The sequence below is a fragment of the Lingula anatina genome, chromosome 1, assembly GCF_051362555.1.
Source record: "Lingula anatina isolate TDL-2025a chromosome 1, LinAna3.0, whole genome shotgun sequence".
Lineage (NCBI taxonomy): Eukaryota > Metazoa > Brachiopoda > Lingulata > Lingulida > Lingulidae > Lingula > Lingula anatina.
The window spans coordinates 58,965,890-58,986,202 of record NC_141767.1 but is presented as its reverse complement, the minus strand read 5'-3'; the positions used below and the strand labels follow the sequence as shown (position 1 = coordinate 58,986,202).

General features: G+C 34.1%; 1 protein-coding gene across 1 annotated transcript in view; it reads left to right on the top strand.

The window, feature by feature from the left end:
• Positions 1–1,512: 1,512 nt before the first annotated feature.
• The window catches only part of LOC106166381 (uncharacterized), an 87,994-nt gene continuing 69,193 nt past the window's right edge, over positions 1,513–20,313 (top strand). The window contains exons 1-3 of the mRNA XM_013544921.2: positions 1,513–1,694; positions 2,017–2,340; positions 17,569–17,752. Coding sequence (XP_013400375.2) covers positions 2,167–2,340; positions 17,569–17,752 — 358 coding nt within the window. The 5' untranslated portion in view covers positions 1,513–1,694; positions 2,017–2,166. The remainder of the gene's footprint in view (positions 1,695–2,016; positions 2,341–17,568; positions 17,753–20,313) is intronic.

The following is a 20,313-nucleotide window of genomic DNA, read 5'->3' as shown; positions in this document are numbered from 1 at the left end:
TCCAAGCCCATGATTGTCATTTCTTTTTCAGAAACAAGAAAAAATTGTCTAAAAAAGTTATGTTACTGAAAACACACAAAGTAAATTGACATGGGTGGGGATAACATTCTTTAATAAAATAATTTTACGTATACCAACACAAAATCAAAACATTTAAAATTCACACCTGATGTTATTTTTCAAACATGGGCTACAGACACCCTGAGCTTCAGAGCTAACTTGACACTAAGCTCTTCACTGTAGCCTATCTTCATCGTGTCAAGTTACTTGACACGATGAAGATAGGCTACAGTGAAGAGGTTAGTGTCAAGTTAGCTCTGAAGCTCAGGGTGGCTACAGAGGACCTGCCTAAAAAAGTTTTTTCCAAGTTTAAACCTGAAGTTGACCAAACCCTGCCCATAATATTAAAGGCATCTTATCTGGGATTTTCCCCGATGTGGAATTTTCCTTGGAAATAATTTTCTTATGTACCATGAAAGGTGCATGAACAAGTGAATGAATTTACAAATGAGTAAGTAAGCCTTTGCGCCTTAAACTTCCTTCACGACTTCTGTTTCTAAAATGAGATTTTAAATTGCACGCATATTATCTCGTACAGACTTGGCGCATTGTTCTGCAGCTAACTTTCCCGTCTTATAAGCAGCAAAAATGTTACTCTAGTTCAAGTTTGACCAGCACAAACCAGCCAAAGTGGACCAGGGTTTAGATCTACTAACTCTGGTTCTGTAAATTAGAAAAGCGGACTTTTGACTAAGAAAAATACTGTTCACGTTCCTGAACAGGTTGAAAACACTGTGCCAAAAGGTAACATACTGCGCGAGCCACTGAGGTGCGTGCTGGTTGCACCCAGATTGGTGGGCTGAGACCCATGTAGTGGGGCCTGTGTGACGTGACTCAAACTTTCCGTGATCAGGTCCTCCTACCGGGTACTGAGTCTATTTTTGGCGGAGTAGGAGTCTTTTAAAATAAAACTTTATATGAGAAGGGGTAAACTGATAATAAGTTAAGGTCTTTTTATACTTGTGCTTAACTCGGTATTATTCGTAGTTTTATTGAGGAAAAACGAAGAAGGTCGAGGCATGACTACGGAGAAACTCGTTGTAAAAAAGACGCGCTAATCAAAATTCAACTTGGCAGGAATTGGTTTTGTGTTTATTAAAGTGATTATCACCATATAATAAACAGTTATGATAAAACGTTGGCAAAAAGCCACTTAGATGTCGTTAAACTACAATACAAATTTTGTCATGGCAGTTTGAGGGGGCCGTAGCGATAGTCCGAAGGTTCATTGGTCCGAATGTTCACTATAGAACCTTCGGACCAATGAACCCTTGATTAAAAAATCGATAAAAATGTTACCACTTTCGGACCAATGGACCTTCGGACTATCGAGACGCCCCCAGTTTGAGCACAACGACGCTCTGTGGCCGGGACGCCGGCTACATGTACGCCAACTTGCAGCGCTGAGACAGTTTACGACGGCAGAACGCCTCTCACGTTAATTCTAACTTTTATTAACCGCAAAGACACGTCTTTCTAATTTAATTGCCATAAAGACAAACGTCAAAAACGCCAGCCACAGACCAAACAAAACGAAGGTGAAATTAAAAAATAATCTTGTCTTGACAATCAGTTCTCACACCAAGCAGGAAGTTGGCACCGGTTGGGAAGCACGAGTCCGTGGGGGCCTGCGGGTAGATATCTCCGTTCGTTTCCTTTGCACTGCTGACTCATTATCATGTCGTATTATCACATAATACCCAAGTGTCACCCCCTCTAGTTGATGATTGATTTAAGAAACAGGAATGACCGAAAATACGCAGCGAAATAGAGATAAGTAATGAAATGTCCCATATCCTTATCCTGCGGCCGAGTGTATTCTTCCAAGTTGGTTGGTGCGAAGTGCAGTCTTACAGTATCAGCCCAAACTGCCTCACGGTATGATGCGCTTTAACTGCTTGGAACACGGTACACAGATTGTCGTACTTATTAAAGATATATACCATGTCTTTTAAGGAAATATTTCCACGGAGCCATCGCCTCTCTCTTCCCCCAGTTGAACACCGGATTTCACTGGATGAAGTTCAAGAGTTTGGAAAACCGCATGTTTCAGGCAGCTGTCCTGCTAAATTGGGGAGTGTTGGACAGAATTTAAAGAGTAAAGAAATGCGCCATAAAGTAAGAAGGACACAGTCTGAGCTAGGAACCAAATCGGAAACGATTGGAAAATATTGGACACACAAAAGTTGCGTGGATATATCATGTCAGTGTCAACCACAAGCTGTTTTGAAAAACAAAATGAAGGCTGCTGGGGAAGTAGAATGGAAACTGAAGAGAGAGGTATGCGTGCTTTACTTATGAAGAAAACATTGCTAGATTTTATATGTATTTTGGTTTGAGAAGCTTCAGGACCATGAGGTTATTTCCTTTGAAATCTGATAGAAATGATTGAGTTTACCAAAGTACTGTGTGCACTATCAGAGCAACACAATTAAACTTAAGAGTTTGTCTAAAGTTGAGCATTGAAGATATTTTTTCTCAATTTACCTAAATTTAATCTCTTGAATTTGTGAAAAGCTATGATGAAGTTCTGACCCTGCCTGTGCAATACTTTCTTTCACAAAATAACTTAAAGCCCTGACAAACTTAATCATACTTCAATTGAGCAATCCATAGTTTTTAGGAACCAACAATTGATATGATGTGGTAAAGTTTAAAGATTAGGATGCACTTTGAAATTTTCAATAATTAAATGATTTAACTATTGAACATTTTAAAGAACATATGAAGTGAAAGAGCACCTAAATGTACCACTTTATACCACTTGCAGTAGTGTTAAAGCTCCAGTAGCAATCTTTTAATTTAGTTTCATTAAATATTTTATTATTGCAGTGCCCTTAACATTTTGTGTACAACTCCAACTCACTGTGTTGCAGTCTTATCAATGAATTGTAATCATTATTCAATACTTCAGGAAATACTGTGATATCCGTACAGCTGCATATTAACAAAAATAAGTTAAAAAAGAGAAAAATAAATTAACGGAATAAGTTAATGATAATATATAGTTTTTTTTTAAGAATGCATGTCAAATAACATTACAATGAGAAAAAAATAGCCTTGGTAGTTAAATTTTAGAATAATTATTATCAAAAAATATAAAATATAAACATGCAAAAGAAAAAATATTCATTGGAAATGCTTTTTTAATGATAGCTATGAACGTAAAAATTTTGGTAAACACCAGGTCAACTGAAGGTAAATGTGGTAAAACAAATATTTCATTAAAATGCTTTGATATGTGATATGAGATGTTTATGGAGTGCACCATAAAATAATTGTAATTGTTAGTAGAAATATAGCTACTGTGGAATTATTATGGATAAAATTTTCAGTTTGACAGATATATAGTTCTAGGTGAGGTTATCTTATTGACTTGGTATTGATCATTTATTCATAACTTGCATAGCTAGTAGTATTTGCCCATTGTAAAAGCTGTTAGATGCCAGAGAGTTATAATTTTTAACATTACATTGACAGTAATGCCAACTTATTTGCAATTTGTTGGTTTGCTCTAATTAGCACCATAATGAAGCATTTAACTTAAGAAATGCTTAATTATTCTTAAGTATTATAATGAAATAAAGTGATAAATGAAAAACCCCAAGCTGTCAGTATGTAATCATGAAAGGAAAAAAATTTGAAAAGCAATTTGATCAAAATTACCCCAAGACAAAAACTGTATTTGCATAGGAATTTACAATGGTACTGCTGGAAATATCATCAATATTGAAATGCAAGTATCAAATGTTAAGGGTTAGCCTTAGGGCAATACTTTTAGCTCATTTATTGATTATTGATTGACATTGTTACATTTGATTATATAAATTGGATTGGTTTTACGCCCTATTTCCTCTGTTCAGATTCTTTATAGGAAGGAATTACCTGATTGGATTTCAGTTTTGATTATACACTGGGATATGCTGATAAAGCATTGATTTTTGGAGGGAAATTCATTAAATATAGGTGATTGTCCTCCTACTAGTGTACATATCAGCAAGAAGTTAATTTTGTGTAGTCAGATATTAATATCATTAGGGCCATAATGGACAATCTCTTGAGTCATAATAAGACAACATTATTGATGAAAATATAAGTGATGCTGTTCTGTAGCAGGTTCTCTTAGTTCACGTAATCTTCACTTGACTGGTTGTTAATGTGGCGTTATCACAGATGGATATCAGTGTTTCTAGGTGAGTCCTCCATCCAGAGGAACCAATATTGTTGTAATGATGTTGTGTAGGTCCATTAGGGACTTGTTTTACAAAACAACTGGAGTCAAAAGTTTTTTTCAGTATTATGATTAAGTTTCTTCTTATTCTTGGCCACAGGATAAATCTCAGGTAGCTAGTCTACAAAAGTAATATACATTTTTTTTTTTTTTTGTCGAAAAAGAACTAGTTGCTACATTCAGAGAAAATATACAATGTACTTCTTCTGGGTGATGCTTGGTCAATTTTTTTAAAACGAAGTTAGTTTCTTTGAGCAGTGCAGACCAGTACCTTGATATCTAAGGCAGTTTGAGTCGGGGGAAACAGTCAGGACTTGTGTGGTCAGTTGTTATATACGAAGACATTTAATTTATCATTCTTTTATATCGTAGAAGGTAATTACACATAATTGTAGGTTGCAGTGGGAGACTGTAGTACTTTTACCCTGATACTCACACATATTTGATATCTCATTTAGCATTTTGACTTGTTAGAGGGTAGTCATAATTAGGGTCCTTAGTGTAGGGTATAAGCACCAGGGTGGTACTTCAGGTGAGACAACTGCAGGTTAATTTTCTCACTGACCCAGATCATGAATTATTCTCCCTGGCCACGTTATGGAGATACAAACCCACCAACCAACCACAGTGAGATTGTTCTGTTGATAAGGGACTACCCAGACTGTACATTACAGCATGGAGCCTAGTGGCAACATGTAATATGTGATTACCTACAGCTTATTTGGACAGGTAAGGTATATATTGTTTTCTGTCTTGAAAATCACTTATTTTGACAGGTAAGGCTCGTATTGATTTCTGTTTTGAAAATTGCATTTATGCTAGGAATACCAATCACATTTTGGATGGTTTGTGTCATATAAGATGCTCCCTGCTATGAGGATGTGACAGTGTTTAATCATCAGTGTTTGCTTAATGCTCATTTATAGTGTATTTAAGAATTCTTATGTGAGAATTTTCTATCAGATTTCTTGGTTAAAATTTAGGCATTTTGCAGTAACTGAAAAAAATTACCTTTATCAGAGTCCTTTTTGTCATTGGTTTATTGTTCAGCGTTATTTTAAAAATTGTAATTGTGAGTACTGTACAATTCAGAATTCTACAAAGACACTATAAAATATTCAAAGATGTTCATAGAAAATGAAAAAAGGATATATTATTTCTTATATATGTGAACTGTAATGTATTGATAAACCAGTAAGAGCCCAACAAAATTAAAGGGATAATAACTCTTCGTTTTGGCCAAAAAATGAATTTTCCTGGAGTAAACAACAATTTTCCCATACTTACCAATGGTTAATGAATCCATTTTTACATTCAAATTTAGTCCCTGTTTTTTTCTAAAAAGTTTGGTTTTTTGTTAAAATCTCTTAAGAGATTTTGACAGAGTATAGCCATCAATGGAGGTCACATGGTCTAAAGACAAGCTCAGATATCAGAATAATAGCTATAACTGCCATTTTTGTGGTACAACAGAATATATTATGTTTCTATGAGTTATTCACAATGTTTTTATTGTGAAATATAGATCTCATACAAAGAGTTATTATCCCTTTAAATGAATAGATGAAAAGAAGAGTTTAAGTATACCTGTATTATATGCATGGTTTTAAAAAAATGATATCTAAAAGTCTTTCAAACACCGTCCTTGCATGTTACTAAGTACAGGGCATTATTACCTGACTTGAGAATACATTAAGGCAGTGTTAGTAGTGAGACATATTTAATCTGATTTTTAACGACAAACTGTCTGTGAGTCTGTAGACCTTCAAAGGTTAGAATTAGAAATGCCTTGGTAAACAAAATTTATGAAGAAGAACATAATGTAAGTATAAAATAGTTGAAAATGAAAGGGATGATATCTCATGTGTCATTACTTGTTACATATGTATTTGATGCACTGTGCACTGACTGGGAGACTTCTGATATACTTCGTGAAAAGATCCAGATAAATTAGATCGACCTGCATTGGTGTGGTGTCTGTAGCCTTAATTACGCATGTATTTTTGGTATCTCTATTGACTTTTTTCTCTTGACGTTAGTTGCATGCCTTGATTGGTTCAAGTGATTGAAAATTGCATGTGGTTGTCTGAGAGATCACGGGTTGGTTATTGAACATTTTTCTGAGGTTCATCAAAAACCACTTTTGAATAAGTGACATATATAGGATCATTTTAAGCATGTTCCTCAACTTCTTAGCTCACTCTAACTTTCACTGTAATTTGGAATGTGAAAATATTACTGAAAACCACATTAAGCCTCTCAGGACCTGATTATTAAGCATTACACTTCTGTCTGCAGTACAAGACACAAACATGAGCGAGACTGAAATTGGGCTCTACTTTTCTTTAAAGTGCATATAAATTTTTGTAATTAAAACTCTACTACATTTTACTGCATGTACTCTCTTAAATATCTACTGCAATATGGGCATCTTTGTCAGAGAAATTTCTTAAGGCCTTTTCGTGTCCAGTATTATATTTGAGGGGGTCTGAATACCTTAGCTGCTATCTTGTGCTTGTGACTCAACACCCATAAGAAAGTTTTTATGTGTGATGGTTTATATCGGCGGGTTAAGAATTGAACAAACATGGCTGTCACCTGTTGGTCTGCAGGAAAGCTCATGAGACCAGTTTCAGCAGTATATTCTTGTAGTCGCACTTGTGAAGGGGAGTTATAAGTCTGCTGTAGAGTAATCGCATTGTAGAACAACTCATAACATACCCATTACAGCCATATTGCTAAGATATAATGCTCAGTGTGAAAAGGCCATATAATCCTCTGAAATTTATTTGTTAGTTTGCAAGAGTCAAGGCTACACTTTTAACAATACTTTTGCCTTTTGGAATTCTGCACTTGCTATGTTCCCTGTTCTTTGCTATATGCACATTACAAGCTGCCACAATATATACTGCTCCTGAGTTTCTCAAAAAGGGAGGATAAGTGTTGTTGGTGTAAAATGACAGTACCAACAAAAATGTTATATATGTTAAACTTAGAACTTTTAAAACAAGCTAATAAATAGAACCACCTTATTTTTCCCCAGCACAGGAGGAATTTTAAAAATTTTGGTGATACCTAAATGGTTTATTGATACAAACAAAACTGCAATCCTTATGACAAGTGGTTCAACTTTTTATGGAAGATTTATTTTCCAGGTTAGGACCTGTTGTTTATACATTGAAGTTACTTGTAAACACAATTCAGATATGAATAATGCATGGGTTCAATTTAATGAAGAGATTTAGGTTTTCGAAGTTAAATATAACTTAACAGCTAGTTCTGCTGTATTTTACTTGTAAAATGTCATATCCAGTGTCAGAGGAAGTATGTGTCAACTCATAAGGTGAAACCACCTCTGTAATTTGAGGTTTTATCATGTGGCTGACAACCTCTGTTATGTCTTTTTAACATGTGCTAAATTTGCTAGATTTGTAAGTAATAATTTTTTTACTTTCATTATGATATTATCTGGTAAAACAATATACATCTTTCCTCCAATACTCGCCTATCTAGATTTCAGCCTACTGTATTTGGTATTAGGGTGTCCTTGCTGCTAGCATTTCTTGTGTTCATTTTTGCATGACCACACATTTATATAAAAGAAGGAAACACCTTGGTGAATCTATTGAAAATTGCACTTCTAAATAAGATGAGTTACCAATGATTTGGCAGAGTGACCCCTTTCTTAAGCAAGAGCAATAGATATTTTACGTTAACCCCATCTGCAAAGGCACAGAGGATTTTCTGTGGAACCCAGGGTGAAATTGCAGTGTGAATGTATGATTAACCACGAACCATGCCTCGCATCTTATATTGTAGACAAAGTTGCAGTATTTGAAGACTAGCTCACTAAGGTAGGGTTTTTATAGATATTTTTAGAGATATTTTATGTAGATGATAGATGATGTGAGACTTTGTTTCATCATCAAATGTCATTCAGTATCTATGCATTTGTCTGATTGACCTTTTTAATCTTGAATGCTAGAATTGAAAATGTTTCTTGTGAAAAGGTTATAAAATTGCAACATGGCCAAATAATTTGATGAGATGTACTTTCATGATTTGAGTAAGTGCCAAACATCTAATAAGGGATTTAACCATTATAACCAGTGTGAGGTCTGAAATGATGGCTGTTGATTTAGTTTGTGAAAGAAATTGTAATTATTGTAATTGGGGGGGGGGGGGGGGGGGTGTCTTGGTCTTGACTGTAGCTACATTTGAAGCTATATTTGAAGAAACACTGACTTAAATGTCCATGGGTGTGGCCTGGTACTTAATTGGCTTAATTTGGATGATGAATGGATCTGTGGTGTGCCCTAAGTTCCACCTTGGACTGATCAATTCATGGTGAGTTCAAGGTTTGTCAAAAGTTCTACAAACATGGGATCCTCATGGTCATACACACATGAATTTTTTAGCTAAAACTTTCTAATTGATTTTGAGACCCAAATGGTCCAATGGATATGTTGGATATAGTTCATGTTGTTAACTAGAAAAAATTAACTCGTATGATGCCAGCAAATGCTATACATTTGAAATGTTAGTCTGTGAAACAAACAGAGTAATTGAAATGTCAGCATGAATACTGAATATGCAATGGAGTGTTTGATAATGGTTTTCCTTTTATTTTTAGTTTATATCTTGTTTATCAGTATGGATGTATGGCACTTTTCTTTATGATGACACTAGTAAATATAAACATTGAATTCGTCTACATTTTACTCCTTTCATTTATAGTTAAGGAAGAATGAATAATTTAGAGGAAAGTGACATTTGGCAAGAATTGAAACACTTTTGAATTTATTAATGAAAGTAGATGGAGAGGGGCCAGTGATGAAACTATACACATAGTACCATTTTTCTTCCATCATTATCATATCTCATCCCTCTTCATAAAACTGACAAGCCTCCTTGAAGGGGGTGTGAAATCCTAACTACAGGGAGTTCCCCATGATACCCAAGATGATATTATGATGTATGTGATGCACATTTATCAAAATTTGGGCTCCAGGCACAGGGGCGGATCCAGAGCTATATACTGACAGTCTTCCAAATTATCTTTGTTGATTCATCCTCCAATTTTGACCGTCTTCCAACATTAAAAATTGGATACCCGTCAATGTAAACTTGAAAATCTGACCGTCTTCTGGAAGACCCAGAAGACGGCCTAAATCCGCCCCTGAGGCAGATTTTAGTTTTAGACACTGTACTACATCAAAGGGCGAAATCTGCTATTAAACTTGCTGCAAAGAAAAAAAAGGACAGGGTTATTTTATTTTGACAAGCTTAATTTTTTACAAGATTCTTGCAAGCATTTTTGTGCTGGCTCAAGCCAAGTTAAATGTTTGTTAGAAACAGCTGTGTTAATAGATATATTTTGGCTGAACCCTGTCTTTGAAATGCCACAAAAAATATGGGAGATAATTCACAAATTACTAGACATTAAAGATTTCCACAGATAATATTAACAAATCACTCCTTCTTGGGGGACTGTCATCTCGCTGTCATAGACACTGTGAGTAGATAACAAGCCTACTGAAGATTTTTAACTTGGCAACAATTTATTTAGGAGTAAGACTTATGTTTGTAACTGTTAGCATATTAATTATGATGAAACTATCAATGACAAGACAACAGTCTGCAATATGTTTGATTTTGGCTTTTGATTCATCATGTTATGTTGACATGATTCATCTTTCATGCTGTCAGGAGATTTTGAGAAGTTTGCAGGAGAAGTTTGCAAGTTGTCAGGCACCCAGCATTATGTGAGATGGTCATTTTCATTTAATGTGACTTTCACTTTGCATTAACACCTGAGAGTTATGCATTTCCATCAAAATGCCCAAAAACATTTTATAATGGTTAGAACTGTGTCCTGTCTCATCCCCACCCCATCCACACCCACCATTACTCCAAATATTTGCATGGTGTTGCTTCATGCACCATATCAATGCCATTATGACAGAAAGGCCCATCTTTTCACATAAAGAACTCCCCTTTGAAATTGTATGCTGGCCACAGACCTTATTCATTTTCACATTAAAAAAAAAAATTCTACTATTTTCATAAAACTGTCCGTTTTATTTATTTCTTTTTACATTGAAATATAACTTGATCACCTTTGTTGGTAATTGCTTCCTTTGAGTTCGTTGTTTCAAATTTTCAAGTAGAATTCTCTCTACTTAAAATCTTGGCAAATTTGAATTGACTGTTGAACTGTTGAACTGTTAAAAAACAGCCATATGTATCTTTTTATTCATTTGTTAGATTGACCTCTGACCACATAATGGCCCTGGGACCTGGCTCATATCAACTAGATCAGATAAAAAAGACCTTGTTCTCATTACTAAACAGTTTATTTATCAGCAAAAGACCAAAACTGTTTTTGACATATTGCAATATTTGTATCAAAAGGCAATTGTAGATGGTATCTATATTTATTGTTTGGTATCATGCAAATCTACTGGCTTTTCAGATATTATCACTTGTTTCCAGTTTAGTGGAGCAGTAGTAGTGCACTTGCAGGTCTTGGTGTCCATTGACACTGAACCAGGATGAGTCTGACTGACACAGGTTTGTGTTTATAGCTAAAGATGGATTGAAGGCTGCTTTAATGTTAGCTTACATTGTATCTTTGGGCCATGATAAAGACATAATGTTGAACTAGAAATGGTGAAGTTACTTGAAATGTGGTGTAGGTGCTTCTACATAATGGTTCACTAGAGGTCAATCAAGCACAGAAATTTTTGCAACAATCAAGCAATTTTTGTCACTTGAAAAACTGTTGCAGAGCAATCAACCCTCCTGCTGTGGCAACTAAAATAAGTCTTGCTAATAATAATTCCTTTAGCCTGGTTAGGTAGACCCCAAAATTCGATTTATTTACTCTGCAGAGCAGTTCTGAAAGTGAAAAAAGAAGTAAGCTAAGAAGTAAGATGGGAAAAGCAAACACGGTGTAGACCTCCATCAAGACCACTCAATTCTCTGTATTAATTAATTATATGATTTGTAGATAAATTATATTATAATCAATTTATGAATTGATTAATTAATCAATGAATAATTGAATTGCTAATTAAATAATTAGCCTGAAAAGTTCATCAAAATGTCATTTTGCATAATGTTGCTAAAAGACCAACAGACTTTATTAAATAATGACACCAATATCCCCTGGTCCCCTCTTAACAGTTTTTGAAAATTTCCTCAAAATCTGAACACAACATTTTGCAAATTGTTACTAACACATAAACAAACAAAACAGACCAACAAAAAGAACCAAAATCATAACATCTGTTGTAAAGGTAAAAGTTAAAAATATTGTTATGAGGTGCCTTTGCTGTTGGTTTTAGTGGATCACCAAATGGGAATGTCACCATTAGTAATCACTCAATATTTTGTATTATTTTATTAATTTATATAATTTCTTACTGTTTTCTATTGAGTGGGTGGATCCAACATTATTTCACAGCTGTTACATAGAGTTCATTGAAGTCAAGTGGTGTGTCAAGTGAAAGTGTTGCCCTAATCTATAAGAACGCAAAATTATGTTGCATCCTATTATTTGAATGCCAACAGGTGTCTACAAATTGCAAGGTCAGTCTGCTTTCTTTGTAGATTTGTTTCCTTGGTATCCTTTTAAAGACTTGCCAGCACGTTCTGCTCGCACCTGATACATAGACTGACACATATTTTGTGATATCATTAATATTTATAGAAAAGAAATGTTGAAAAAAAAACAAACTGATCCTAATATAAGCAGCATCAAGATTTGGAGAAAAATGCAGATTTGCTTGCAAAATGAATGCCTTCAGATATATATGAAATGTAATTATTAAAAAATGCATACTAGTATTTGCATGTGAAATGGAATTTTTAGAATTACGCAATAAATTTAAATATAATACAACCTTTGTTTACTAATGTTTATTCAATTATTTGAAGTAGGAGCTTTATCTAGATAATCACACGGCAATAATGAAAGTTAAGTATAGGCAAATAAGTGGTTCACAGTCTTTATTTCATTTGAAAAGAATCAGCATCAGTTCTTGTACATAGAAATTGAAATGAAATTGGGTTATTTTCAAATTGAATGGTGTACCGATGTATAAAAGTAAGTTTCTTCCATGCAAGATAAGTGCATTTTTATTTAGATTACTGTCTTTTAAAAATGTATTAACAGGATATTGACATAAAACTCCTTTAGGATTAGATGTGCAATGTTTGTCATTATTTTAAGTTAAGAGGAAAACTCTTGTTCTATAAATATGCTCGCTCAATTATTTTATCAGTAAAATGAATCTTTGAAAATATTGTTCAGTCATGGGCAAATTGTAATAAATATATTATAGGAATTTATTGTGTACCACCCATATAATAACAATTTATTTTCTATCTAACATCAAAGAGTATATGCTATTTTTATTTAAAAGTCATGGGTAATTCATATTTGTGGGTCCTTTTCCTCAAATTGCACATAAATGCACTAGATGCTACTTTTGTTTCTCCTTTTGCAGAAAGTGACGGGGCTCCAAAAAAGGAAATTGATCATATTCATTAAAAGAATACATATCTGATTACACCTTAGTCTGCCAGTGGAGGTATAGAAATTGTATAATCCACAAGTGCAATTCATTTTTTCTTGATTAATCAAATCATTATATCCTGTCACAAAACACCAATCTTATGCCTCGCCCAATTATCTGTACATAAAACTTTCATCATTTTGAGCAGTTGTGTGGAAACAATTGCCATTTGTTATCCAGTGACTCGTGACAATAGGTTATTAATATTGGTCGCAATTTGGCCTGGCTAGGACAGATAGAAAAGAGAAGTCATATAGGAAATATCTTTAGGAAGAGGACCTTTGTATCTAGAATTTTGTAAGTAATAGACCCTTTTATTTCATTTTTGTTGTTTTTACCAATCCCACTGTTATTTATAATTCTTTTTGACAACAATGAACTAAGATTATGTCTTTTTAAAAGAAACTGTCCAAAAATGTGAATATTTTTTTATTGTAGTAGTTTAAACAAATTGGCTATGTGCTTTACACAGTAAGTTGTAGACTCTGTGAAAGGCCAGTTTGAAAATTTAGACATTCTGATTAAGCAGTGAAAGTTTATTATCTATATCTATAGATACATGCAATTTAACTTTAATTTAAATGGTAACAGTTGGCGGGGATGTAGCCTGGCAAATTTAATTCTCTTCTTATGTTTTTTTCCCCTTTAATCTGTGAATGTGGACTGATGCAGCTGTTTAGTTCAAATGTCCTTGAGGGCCTAACTGTGTGTGTAATTTTATGTAATGTTCAGCCATTTAGAGGAGCTTCTAAAGGCACACCTGGAATTGTTTTATGTGGTAGAGCAAAGGTATGCAAGAACGTGTTCTGTCTATAGCTCATTTAGATGGCAAGTCATGAAACACTGGCTCAGATGTTAGAGTTAGGCTCTTTTCCCTCAAATTTTGTCTGCAAATTAGATAGATTTTGAGATATGCTTAACCGGCCCTCTCAATTTATAAATTGAATTTTATTTTAAATAGATGTGATTTGTTATAAAGAATGAATCTTCTTGTTACCAATTTAGGATGAGAGTTGAATTGGCTATACATCAAGGCTTTGTATTACATGGTTCTTCCCTAGAATTTTTATGCACAGTTGTGAATAAGGCATTTTTTCACAATTAAAGTTGTCTAACAGCTATGTGAAGAACCGCTTGCACAAAATATGAAAGCTCAAGTTTTTATATGTTTGGGTTTTATAAAAGATGGCAATGATGTAAGCAGAAACCTCCCTTTAATATTGCCCTTCAGAGATAAGTTCATGTAATCCAAAGTTACTGTGGTATGCCATGGAAATATGAAACACATGAAGCATGATTAGTAATGTTTTAGGATAGACAGTTTGCAAGGCAAGCCCAGTAAGCAGAGTTTTTTTTTAGTACATCAGAATGTTTATTGTCATTTAAATAATTTTTATGGGAAGATTACTTTGCCAATGTTGTATGTTTATTCTGTCAAATAGTTGAAAGCTGTGAAAAATATACTTTAACTTGTGTTTTAAATTGGTTTGCTATGTAGACAGCACTATCAAATACAGTAATATTTTTTTTTTAATTTTAAAGATATTGATACAGTATTGACTCACTATTTTCAGTATGAAAAAAATTATCAAATGTTCTGATCCATAATTTTATAACCACAAAATTGTATTTCTGTATAGCATTTATAGTGCTTTAATACCTACAATAAAACTATAGAGTAGCCTGCTTTTTAATTTTGTTGTTACCATTCAATAGAGATATTTTGATTTTAAGAAATTATGACCGAAAAAAAAGTACAGTATCTGTAAAACATAATTCCCCCCCCCCCCCATTGAATAGATTGAGTAATTACTGTACTTTCAAGTATTTTAAGTATCATTAAAATGATATTGAATTGATCAGGAACATCAGTGTTGTGGAATATTACTATATGGACCTTATTCTTATTTTTGGAGACAAACCTTTTTAATAATCAACGTAAAATGACAGATTGCCACCATAAGGTGAAGCTTTAACTGTTGTCAGTAACAAGTGTTGAAACAGTTTGAGAATAAAGATAGTGTTCCATGGTTGTATTGTGTATGGAACAACTGTGATACGAATCCTTAATGTAATATCTGCTGTGATAGCATAATCTCATCTTAAAGAACAGTGATAGTCAGTTATTAGGACAGTCAGAGTACCTTTCAGGTCCTTCTCAATTTTTTTAAGTATAAGTGCACTTCTCAGACCTGTAGTGTGGGGGAGGGGGGTTGAGGGTTCGATTAAACCACCTTTTCACCGAGAAAAGGTCCATTCGAAGTAAAATTTGATCTAGGTATACAAAGATTTTATGGTAAAAGGTCCACTTTTTCAAAAATAGACCCCTGACTGATAGTTTCAACAAGAAAGTCTTCCTGCATAGCATTTTTAGTTTCCTAATAATTCATGGGTTCAATATACAAAAATTATGTCTGCCTATGATTGAACCAATTTTTCAATACTCTTTCCTTATGTTTGCTGATAGATGATGATTTATGTTAAAGGAAAGGAGAATAGGTCTTTCAAACAACAGGGTGCAGATCTAAATTGTGTTAAAATATATCACACAACAGCAGACAGCATATTCACAGCTTGTGACTGGCTGTACAACACTGAGAACATAGGTAATGAGTGCTTGAAAACAAGAAAGGTAATTTTTAATGTGAGAAATATCTGGGATTTGCTTTTTATATATAGTATGTAATCATACAGTAGGATACACTAAAGAGGTGATAATGGTGTTAATGTGAAGTTGATCCTTATGTAGTATTTTCATATGAAATTAAACAACATGACAAAATTTTGAAATGTACTTCCTAAACAGTTGAATGAATATCATAATAGACAGAAATGATCAAAAGATGTGAGCTTAAATATGGTCTTCTTGATATATTGTTTAACTAGAATACATATAATTCTCAATTTTCATCAATTTGTAATATTTTTCAGTCATCAAAAAAAAAAAAAAAACAAACAAAAAAAAAAAAAACAATAGCAAATGCAACTTTTAGATCACTTGTAAATTTTTGTTGATCCAAAGCAAATCCATTAACATATTTAGCCAGTAAAAATTAGCTTTGATCTACTCTATTCATGGCTTGAGCCAGAATTCTAATTTTTTATAAGGAACTCACCTTAAGTATTTTAAACATGGCATATTTAAGACATGTATGTAGTGCTAATCAATCACAAAACTGTTGCTGCATATCCATCTTTTGCTTTAAGTGAGAGATCTATTTTTTCATTCAACATCGCAACATAAGAAGCCATGAGTTTTATTTGAAAGTAAAGTATTTATATTTGAAATTTTATGCGAGGTAACTCAACTTAGACCCATCATACATGATGAGTTAAGGAAGAGGTAAAGAAGCATAAAACTTAATGGCAGTTAGGACTTGAGAAGTGAAGAGATTACTTCAGTGATTTATTCATTGATATTTGCATACATCTTAGGGTACTAGATTTACTTGAGTAAGTTTGGCAAAGTTTCTATTTACTGATAGCATTTTCAGTTGGCTGAAGGGTCAAGTAGGAGCTAAAGTAGGGTCAAGTAACTAGCATTTACTTTTGTTTTGTGTCTTTATATTCTTCAGATTATAAACATTTTTGCTGACATATATTTACCTGATGCTCGCTAAGTAGATTGCTTTAGGAATATGAATATATAATAGTGACATAGTTACGGTTATTTATAAATAGGGTTAAAGAAGTCTGTTTTATGTCTCTGTATCACATGTATATTAATTTGCATATGCAGAAGTAGCTACTAGTATTCACATTAAACAGAAGGAGAAAGTTGAGCAAATCAAGCAAGAATAACAAGAAAGAAGTTAAAATAGGGAAACATGTTACCCAGTCTGATGTAAGTGCTGAAGTTATTGAAACAAAAACTAAGATGAGACTACATTTGTTGAAGAAAATTAAATTTGATGAAGAAATATTGGTAGAGAGATCAAAGGAAGAGCTCCTGCATGTGAGCAAGCTGATCTCTTCTATCAGGGGGTTCTTTTATGAAAGATGCTATAAGACAGGAACATATTCTTTCATGAATAACACCTCATATTAATAATATATATATTTATAATTATTGTTTATATTAAAAAGGTTTTGTTTTAATTGAGATATACATTACTGCTTGAAAAGATTTGGGTTATTGTTCTTTGGATAGGATTGTGCACACAGTCTCTCAGTTAAATATATTCCAGCAGATTATATGTATAAGTGAAACAATCTCAATGCCGTAGTTATTCTACCTTTCTTTAAAGATGTTAGTTTTAGGTTTGAAGAGAAATAGGTTGCATCATTAACATAATGAAACAGAAATTCCAACTTAGCACAGGTCTGAATGAGTGAGATTTGCCTTATTCACTGTGAAGTTAGCCTACACATCAGCATCATGATGGCATAGTTTCCTTATCGTCTGCTTGCCTGGATTGATAAGATTTGACAATTATCATATTCAGTCCATAGTAGGCATATATTTTTTAGATATGCATCACTGTTTGAGGACAAGCAAAACATAGAAGCCAATGGTGTAATTTAAAGAAGTGCAGTTGCAAAAGACTTCATGCAGGTAACTTTTTACTGAGCAGGTAATAAATAGACTATATCAGACTTGTAGAACATCTGCTGTCAGTGTGAGCATGTGACAGCCACTTGTGTTCTGACATTATGGATGACAATACAATAAGTCTATTTTTATATTTTTTACAGGGGAGCACTAGCACTGATGAGGACAGTCTGACAGCAGCCTCCGTGGAAGGAAGCCATATGGAGGATAATAAAGTATTTGAGCCCACTGATGATGAGGGGGTGGAGGAAGAAGAAGAGGAGGAGGAAGATGAAGAAGATCTAAATCTCAGGTTTTTGATAGGAGAAGAGACTGAAGAAGAGACAGGTAGGCTGGTAGCTAACTGTTTCTACAAACCCATCTTTGAAGATAGTTTCCAAGCTGTGCGAGACTGATGTAGATTTGTGGACCCTCAATAGTTAAATGCAATATTGTATTTTGCAAGCACTGATGACACAATTGACATATAAGTATGTTATGTTATGTATATTTCCTTTTTGTTTTGAAGTATATTCTCTTATCTGTGTTCAGATAGATAGAATTCGGTATGAAAATATAAGATGGTCGACAACAACAATTAGTAGCATTGTCAGTTTTGTGTGTGAATCATGTGAAATGTCATTTCTAAGAAAAACAACAACTGCAACTCCTGATTCGGTTTCTTTTTGAGGTTATATATGTTATATAGAACAGGAGGATATGTAGAAGTGTGAACAGGCACATGTATTTATACAAGCAGAGAGAAACTGTTAATTCATGTAGCTGGAAGACTGACATAGATGGGATATGCTAAACATATGCCTTTATTGTACCACCAGCGTTAGCGCTGGCGGTACACATGGTTTCGGTCCCGTCCGGATCGTTCCGCCGGCTCCGCCGGCTCCGCCGGACGGCTACCGTTACCGCTTCTCCTCCTAGACGGTAAGGGCCCCCGTACCCATCTCATGGATTTAGGTCACCTATAATCTCAACTCGTTCCATGTAAAATTTGGGCTTTGTCGGTATTGGGGTCTGGGTGTGGCACTCATTGCAATGCACCCTTGTCTAAAAATGGCAAAATTAAATGCTAATTATCTACCCTACGGAAGGAGTTATGGGAAAAATTTCTATAGACGGCTTTCCAAAAGTCATATGTGTAGATTTCAAATATACCCTTGGATTTGACCTTTGACCTCTACTTCAAGGTCAAATGGGCCAAAATTTTCAAAAAAATGAAATTTTTTACGAAAAAAATTTTTTTTGCCCTGTTATTCAGACACCACACAGACTTAACCAATAATATTATTGGAAAGTGTTACCCTTCAGGTCATCTTTCATCTCCATGAATTTGGGGTCAATCGGTGCATTTTCATGGGAGTAGCGGCCATAAGATACCGAAACTGAAAACTGTCTCTAATTCGGGAACCGTTAATGCTAGAGACCCATTCTTTTTTGCATTTTGTAGAGCATGTAAAGCCCAACACTGGAGGTGGTCTCGGTTTTTTTGTATTCCATACGGTTTTCGAGTTACGCTGTATCAAAAAGTACATATTGGTGGTAAAAGCAAAATGTGCAGTACGGTAATGGATAATAAATTTTGAACTCTGGAAAAATAAAACATAAGGCTTGGCAAAGCAGACAACTTGTGTTCAAAAATGACATTATTTCATCAAATTTGAACTTCTGAAACTTCAGAGCACCTCCTATTTCAAGGATTTTGACCAAAATGACATTTTCTTTATTTTAATTAATTTTTTCTGTACGAAATTTAAGGCACATTATGGTAACTCCAAAATTATAACATCTAGTCCCTTATATCTCCAAAACTGGCAGAGATAGGTCCATAGTTACTATTGAAGTTGAATAGGAAGTCATATACTGGCAATCTAAATGTGACCTTAAAATTGACCTTTGACCTATTTTACACCATGAACTGAATTTTGCAAATTTTGCTTTCCTTTTATCTCCAAAACTGGCTGAGATAGGTCCGTAGTTACTATTGAACTTGAATAGGAAGTCCTATACTGGCAATCTAAATGTGACCTTAAAATTGACCTTTGACCTACTTTTTACCATAAACTGAACTTTGCAAATTTTGCTTCCCTTTTATCTCCAAAACTGGCTGAGATAGGTCCATAGTTACTATTGAACTTGAATAGGAAGTCATATACTGGCAATCTAAATGTGACCTTAAAATTGACCTTTGACCTACTTTTCACCATGAACTGAACTTTGCAAAATTTGCTTCCCTTTTATCTCCAAAACTGGCAGAGATAGGTCCATAGTTACTATTGAAGTTGAATAGGAAGTCATATACTGGCAATCTAAATGTGACCTTAAAATTGACCTTTGACCTACTTTTCACCATGAACTGAACTTTGCAAATTTTTCTTCCCTTTTATCTCCAAAACTGGCAGAGATAGGTCCATAGTTACTATTGAAGTTGAATAGGAAGTCATATACTGGCAATCTAAATGTGACCTTAAAATTGACCTTTGACCTATTTTACACCATGAACTGAATTTTGCAAATTTTGCTTTCCTTTTATCTCCAAAACTGGCTGAGATAGGTCCGTAGTTACTATTGAACTTGAATAGGAAGTCCTATACTGGCAATCTAAATGTGACCTTAAAATTGACCTTTGACCTACTTTTCACCATAAACTGAACTTTGCAAATTTTGCTTCCCTTTTATCTCCAAAACTGGCAGAGATAGGTCCATAGTTACTATTAACTTGAATAGGAAGTCATATACTGGCAATCTAAATGTGACCTTAAAATTGACCTTTGACCTACTTTTCACCATGAACTGAACTTTGCAAATATTGCTTCCCTTTTATCTCCAAAACTGGCAGAGATAGGTCCATAGTTACTATTGAAGTTGAATAGGAAGTCATATACTGGCAATCT